Source organism: Muscardinus avellanarius, assembly GCF_963383645.1.
Source record: "Muscardinus avellanarius genome assembly, chromosome: 16".
Lineage (NCBI taxonomy): Eukaryota > Metazoa > Chordata > Mammalia > Rodentia > Gliridae > Muscardinus > Muscardinus avellanarius.
In genome coordinates, this window is record NC_137802.1 from 72,260,036 (window position 1) to 72,267,169 (window position 7,134).

The 7,134-nt window shown below is 67.7% G+C and overlaps 1 protein-coding gene across 1 annotated transcript; it reads right to left on the reverse strand.

Moving 5' to 3' along the window:
* Nucleotides 1-697: 697 nt before the first annotated feature.
* CBX4 (chromobox 4) lies at nucleotides 698-5,685 on the reverse strand (the record flags this gene model as incomplete). The annotated part of the gene is made up of 5 exons (XM_080712858.1): nucleotides 698-2,077; nucleotides 2,272-2,338; nucleotides 4,263-4,328; nucleotides 5,453-5,496; nucleotides 5,617-5,685. 5 exons carry the CDS (start codon nucleotides 5,683-5,685, stop codon nucleotides 698-700), a joined length of 1,626 nt encoding a protein of 541 aa, XP_080568984.1.
* Nucleotides 5,686-7,134: the final 1,449 nt, after the last annotated feature.

Consider the following 7,134-nt stretch of genomic DNA (forward strand, 5'->3'; position numbering starts at 1 on the left):
CGGGGGAGGCTTCCTCCAGAGACCCCGGCCGCGACGCCCCACACCCCTGCGCAGCCCAACAGCCAAGGCGCACCTTCCACATCTCCGTTTAATATATACATTCAAGCAGGTAATAATCGGAAGCTTATAGTTTAGACATGTCTAGTAGCAGCAGGTTCTAGAGAGCTCTTTTAACCTTTTAACAAACTTTTTTTTTTCACATAGAAACAACACATCATGTGTACGGTATCAAAAAATATATACCAAGGTTACTGGTATCGCAGTTCCTGGAGGGGAGGAAATGAAATCAAACCGAAATACTGAACCTTGAAGAGGAAGAAAGGTCAAACAGAAAATAGTTTGTCTTGATATAGAATATAACATGATCTAGGGGCAGCTCCATAAATCTAGGTTTTTATATTTCAATATATAAATACCTACAAATAAATATATATATATATATATATATCAGCCCGAGTGGGGGTGGTCGGGACTTCTGAGCTCAAACAATATATTTCAAGAATAACACCACGTACAAACGGGGGGCAGAGTCAGCACTTGACGAGTTAGCACGGTTAAAATATAATACTATAACTCTGAGGCCGCGGCGCGGCTGCCCTGGCAGTTCGGAAGCCCGCGGGGGTGGGGGGGCGAGGTGGGGGCAGGCCCCTCCCGCAGCGGAGGGGCCCCGGGCCCGCCCCTCTCCCACGCCCTGCGGCTACACCATCACGTACTCCTTGAACGTGACGGTGAGGCAGTTCGCGGTGACGTCGGTGATAATTATATTCCCAAAGAAGGGCTTGAACTCGCTGGGCGGCTCCGCGGGCTCGTCCTGGGCCCCGGCCGGGGGCTGCTCGGCCGCCGCGGCGGGCGCCTCGGGCTTCACCTGCAGCGAGCGGGGCGGCTCCCCGGCCTCGCCGCGCGTCTTGACGCAGCGCAAGTCTATGGGCTCGTCCAGGTCGGAGTCCAGCAGGATGACCTCGGGCGGCGGGAGCGCGGCGGCGGCGGGGGGCGCGTCTGCGGGGCGCTCGGCGGCCGGGCTGCCCCCCAGGCAGGTGGGCGTGCTGATGCTGCGCGCCGGCGGCCGCTTCTTGCAGGGCTCGCGCTCGCCGTGGGTCTCGGAGAGGCAGCGCTTGCGCGCGTGGGAGAGGTTGAGGCCCACGGCGTGGTGCTGGTGCTGGTGGTGATGGTGGTGGTGGGCGGGCGGGTGCGTGCCCCGGGCCGGGTCCCAGGCCAGCAGGTCCGGCTTGGTGGTGAGCTGCAGGGGCTGCTCGCCGAAGGCCTCCTGGGCGGGGGGCAGCTTGCGGGAGGCGGCGTCCTGGGGCGGCGGGTCGCCGGACGCCGGCGCCTCCGCCTCCCTCCTCTTGCAGGGCGCCTCGGCTTTCTTCTCCTCGGCGCCGCCGGCCGCCTTTTTAAATGTCCTGTCGGCCGGCGGGTGGCGCTCCTCGGCGGCGCGCTTCTTGTGGCTGGGGGAGCGCGCCTCGCCCTCGGCCGCCTCCCCGGACTTGATCTTGACCGCCTGCATGCCGTTCTCCATGTACTTGCTCATCACGATGACGATGCGGCCGTTCTTGTTCTTGTTCTTGACGATCTTCATCTTGCCGCCGATCCCGTTGCCCGTCACCGCGTCCTTGGGGGCCGGCGCCATCCCATTCGGCGGGCCCTTCTCGGAGCCTTTGCCGGGAGCCCCCGCCGCCCCGGCCAGGGGCTTCACCGCCCCCAGGTAGCCCTTGGAGGCCGGGCCGTGCGCCCACTTGTCGGGCGGGTGGCTCTTGGCGCCCAGGTCCGGGCAGGGGGGGCCGGGCGCCTCCTTGTGGCCGCCCTGGTACTGCAGGTCGTACATCTTGGGGTCGGGCTGGTACGGGTGGTGCTTCCTGCTGTTCAGCTGGTAGTAGTACTTGCCGCTCTTGCCCGGCGGCGGCGGCTTGCCGGCCCGCTCCTTGCCGTGCGGCTGGTACGGGTGGTGCTTTTTGCTGTTCAGCTCGTACTGGTGCCCCTGGCCCTTGCCCTGCGTGCCCAGCTCCAGCTTGGTGCGGCTGTCCGCGGAGGAGTCCTGCAGCCCGGTCAGAACATTGGAGCGACGGGCGAAGGTGGGCACCTGCAGCGGGGAGCGAGAGGGGGGAGAAGTTCGGCCCCACGACGCCGGGAGCGCCGGCGGGGCTTCGGCCTCCACGAACCGCAGCTGCGCCACGCCGCGGGGCGGTGCTGGGAGCGCCCCACCCCGCCCTGCAGGTAGCTGGGGAACTGGGCGCTGGGAAGCCCCCCCCCCATCAGCTGCGAGTATCTATTTACCTGCACCACCAGCGGCTTGGGCTTCGGCCCCCTCTTCCGATATCCCATCAGCTGCTCCTGCCGTTCCCTGGGGAGGGAAGAGAGGCCGCACGGTCAGCTAATCTTCGGGGATGACACCACCACCCCACTTGCTAGCGACGGATGGGCCGTGGCTAGCAGCATAAGGAAGTCGAGGAAGAATGTCGTCCTGCGGCCGAGTGGGCGCCTCGGCAAAGTGCCAGCAGCGCCCGCTTTATGCGGTCCCCAGGTCGCGTCCACTCAGGGGGCCGCAGCGAAGAGGGCGCCCACCTGGGATGGATCCGCACCACCATCACCCCCACGCCCCTGCCCGTCCGGCCGCCGGGTCACAGCCTTGGGCCGGTGGCTGTAAGTGGCCTGGGCGCGGGGTCCGGGGAATAACACCCACACCAGGCGTGCGTGCGCCGACCTCTTCCCGCCGTCAGAAGCGCGGGACGCTAACGACCTCATTAAGATTCAGATTTCAAGAGCCGCCAGCAGAAAGGACGACTCGATTTCTTAAAGGCCGGCACTAAATAGGGGGAGGGGCTGCGCCCTTGTTTACACAGCGGCAAATGAGCCAATTAGGGGCTGGGGGCGGCCGCGGTCTGCGCAGGTTTGCAGACACCTGGTGAACCCGCCCGGCACCCCCCCCTGCTGAGCCAGGGGCGGGGCAGGGGCGGCGCGGAGGACAGATCCTCGCCGGAGCGGGATCCTGCCGCCGGGGACTCCCTCCCACATGACTAATCAAGCTCTCGGAGGGCGGCGAGGGTCGCCACAGCCGCCAAGTCCGCCACAGAGCGACCCACCTGGTGGCCGATCGTCCCAGGCAATGCCCAACCTTCCGAGAGAGAGGAGGGCGCCCCCGGCCCCGGAAGGGTTTGTCCAAGCAAGTAACAGCTCACTCCCGGGCCCAAGACCCGCTCTCCAGCGACCCTGCGTGCCACCCCGCCCGCTTGCCCATGGGCCTGCTCAGGGGACTTCCACCATGCCCTGGAGCCGGGACAGAGGCCTGACTCCAAAGTTGCGTGGCATTGCAACAGCCTGCGTCTTAATTCTTTGGGGACTCTCGCAATATGGCATCAGCCGCTGACATGGTTACCGGGTGGTGAACTCCCAGGTGGAGTGGGGCGGGATCCCTGCCCGGCCCCCTGCGTCGCGGGAGAGCAACTTCCCCTCAGGTGGCTAGCTCAGGAGGTCTAAGAGTCTACAGTTTAAGCACCAAGCATGCAACAGGAAATAATGCAAATTATAAGGGGGGGCTGGAAGGCAGGGGGGGCAGCTCTGCGGGCTCCGATGTGCTGCCCCTCCGTGCCCTTCCCCCGCAGTCCTCCCCAACAGAGAACCACGGCGACCGGCAGCGAGTCCAGCTGCAGCATGAGACGTCTGTGTGCAGGATGCCCCCCACCGCAAGAAGCCACCCCCCCCACCAGGTAGTGGTCACCCACACGGCTGGGCAGAGCTCTGCAGCCCGACAGGGCACCCGGCCCCACCAAGTAACCCCGTCAGTAACGCTCCCTCCCATCCTCAGGTCCTGGTGGTGGGCCCAGGCCTTGCCAACTTTCCTCCGGCTGCCAACAGGTTAAGTTCAGTTCCATGACGTCTGGGCGGTTTCCCAATGCCAGCTTCTTTGGAGCTGCCCCGGGAGGTGCCCGTGCCCAGCGACCAGTGGCTGCGGGGGCAACACCTAGGCTCTGGGGGTGGGGCTCCGAGGTTGCCACCCGAGGAGGGCCCCCCAACCACAGTTCTCGTGGGCAGCTGCAGGGCCACCCACAGACACTCTTCTCCCTGTTCCCCCAAAACACAAGCCCGGCCTTCCCAGGCCCTGCCCCGCCCCCACTCCGAGCTGCAGCCACCGCCAAGGACATGGTTAGAGGCCCGGAGGCCGCAGCCTTGCCGGGCCAGGCCCGTTGCCCCCCCCACCCACGTCGGTCTCCCACTTCCCCACAGTGCCCGCGACGACTGCCGGGGGACGACTCCCGGGGGACGCTTACCTGTTCTGGAAGGCAATGAGCAGCCGGGGATCCAGGATGTTCTCCTCCGGTTCCCACGTGTTATATCTTGCAAGGGAAAAGGGAGGGGGACACGGAGTAAAAAACACCGAGCGAGCTCTGCGGCCTCCAGGCAGGGAATGACAGGAGGCCCTACTCTCCAGGAACCGAACGCTAAATAGCCGTGGATGTGGAGGGTGCAGGGCAGCCTTCTTCAGGCCTGACAAGTCCCCCCTACACCGGCCCCCCAAGCCAAAATAAATACACAAGGGCGGGAGGAAAGGGGCGGGGCGAGGAAAATGAAACTAGCACTTTATTTTGCAGTTGTCAAGAATTTTAAGCATGTTACTGCGACATGTTCCAAAGCTTCTGCTCGTCGGAAACCCTGCGTGCAAAAGCAGCCGAAATGCAAAATCGGTCCCCCTCCTCCTCTCCCCGCCCGAGCCTCCGCCAGGGCTCCAGCCGTTCTGCATCTGACCCCTAAGCCGATAACCGACAGCCCAGCGGCCCCCCACACCCCCTCACGGCCCGGGAGCCCGCTGTCACGGGCAGGCGGCCCCCCAAATACTCAGCGACACAAAAATCTGCCTCTCTGTGTGTGTGAGTGTGTGTGTGTGTGTGTGTGTGCGCGTGTGCCTGCGCGTGTCTCCATCCGGTGCCTTCGCATTTCAAATTAAAGAAAAAAAATTCCCCACCGAAAGCGCCGCAGTGACAGCTCCCAACGTTTTCTGCCTTTTTCCTTCCCCTCCCGGCACCACTAGGAGGGAGTAGGCATACAATTGCGTTCTCGTCGCTTTTTAATTTTTTTTTTTTTTTTTTTTTTGGTTTTGCAATATGGAGCCGTTCGGTGGAGGGAAAGGGGAAAGGAGCCATTTTCTCCTGCACATCAGTCAGTGCCTGCGCCCTCCCTCCCTCCGCCGGCCTCCCCGGCTCGGCCCCGCGCCTCCCCAGCTCCTCGGGCTCCTCGTAGCGCATAAATTAGTGATGGCATTTCCCGGAGAGCCGAGCGCCACACAGGGCGCCGGGCTCGGGCTCGGCGGCTCGGCTTCCCAGTGCCTGCCACCGACTTCCCCACCCCCTCCTCCTCCACCCCACCTCCAGCCCGCCTCCCGGCCGCTCCCCCACCGCCCCACCAGCTCGGCGGGTCCGGCCGCCGGCGCCCGCACCGCGGCCCCCGCCCCCGCCGGACTCACTTCGGGGACCAGCCTCTCCATTTCACCAGATACTCCACTCTGCCCTGGGGGAGAGACGGCACTCGTCAGCTTCCGCGGGAGCCCCGCGCCGGCCCGCAGCCTCCCCGCCCCCTCCCGCCCGCGCGGGGCTCCGGCCGCCGCCCGCCGCCCCCGCGCCGCCCCACCTTGCGGATCCGCTTCTTCTCGATGCTCTCCACCGCGAAGACGTGCTCGCCGACAGCTGGCAGCTCCATGGCCGCGCCGGGCGCGGGGCCGGCGCCGCCGCTCGCACCGCGGGCTCCGGCCGCCGGCGCGCAGCCGCCCGCCCGGCCCGCCGCGCCGCCGCCGCCGCCGCCCGCCGCCCGCCGCCCGCACGCCCGCCGCCGCCGCCCGCCCCGCCGCCCCGCCGCCGCCGCCCGGCTCGGCTCGCGCTCCCCAGACAACTGAGCCCGGGCCGCGGCCGCACAGAACTCATGCAAATCCCGGACGTCAGCGGGCGGGGCCTCGCGGGCCAGCTCGGCGTCAGGGGGCGGGCCGCCGCGCCGATTGGCCAGCCGGGCCTACCGGAGGCCCCGGGCCGGGCGGCGGGGAGGGGGCGGGAGGGCCCGGAGGAGGAGGGCGCGGGGCGGTGCGGGAGGGAGCTGCGCGCGGGGAGGGGCGGCCCGGGGAGAGGTGTGCGGCCGGGCCCGCGGGTGGGCAGCGGCCGGCCGGACCCCCCCACCCCCACCCCGGCGATCGGGCGCCGGCGCCGCCGCCGCCGCCGCCGGTGTGCCGGGCCCTGGGACCCCTGCTGGGGGCCACGGAAGCCTGCGCTGCAGTTCGCGGTTGCTACGAATTGCGTCCCGGGCGGCTCCGGGGCACGGCCGGCAGGGGGCGGGATCGGGGCGGGGGCAACTTGCGCCCCACCCTCGGTGCCCCGGCGCCCCGCCCCGCGAAGCCCGGGGCATTTAGCTGGGCGAGGTAGGGAGGGAAAGGGCGGGGAGGAGACGGAACTGGGCGCGAAGGAGCGCGATGGGGAGGCGAGGGAGAGGACCGAGGGGCAGCCGGCCCCGGGGCCCCAGCGCGCCGGAACCTCTCCAGAAAGGGGCGCTCGCAGTCCGACGCCACCCCGGCCCTCGATGGGCCCCCGATTTACGCTCGGCCGGCCTGCTGGCGGGGCGGGGACGGGATGTCCAGTGTCCAGCAGCTCCCAGGACCAAGCAGGACGGGAGGCAGAGAGGATGCAGCGGGTGTCCGGGTCGGCCTGGGCCCCGAGGGACTTCGTGGGGTCCCGGGAAGGGCCGAGAGAGAGAGAGAGCCGAGAAGAGGTTGGGGCCGGGCGGACACACAGCGGGCGGTGCCAAGGGGAGGTAGATGGGGTGGCCGTGGCCACGCAGTCCTCGTGAGTCCGCTTCCCAGGGAGCTGCCGAGTGTGAAGTTTAACACCTCGGGCGGCCGGCGAGGTCCGGCGCGCAGCGGCAGCGTCCGGCTGGGGGAGCTGCTGCGCCCCGCGCGGCCTCCCGAGGGCGCCGCCGGCGGGCCCGCGAGCTCCGTGGGGCCGGGGCGGGGGCTGCTGGGGGGGCCGGAGGCCCGCGTGGGAGGGGCCGGAGCCCGGGGTGTGTCGGGGTCCAGGCCCAGGGCTCCTGAAAGGCGGCGAGCAGGAAGCTTGCGCAATTCCTGGGCTGGGCGTCCGTGGGGAAAGAAAGAAAGAGCGCAAAAGCCGA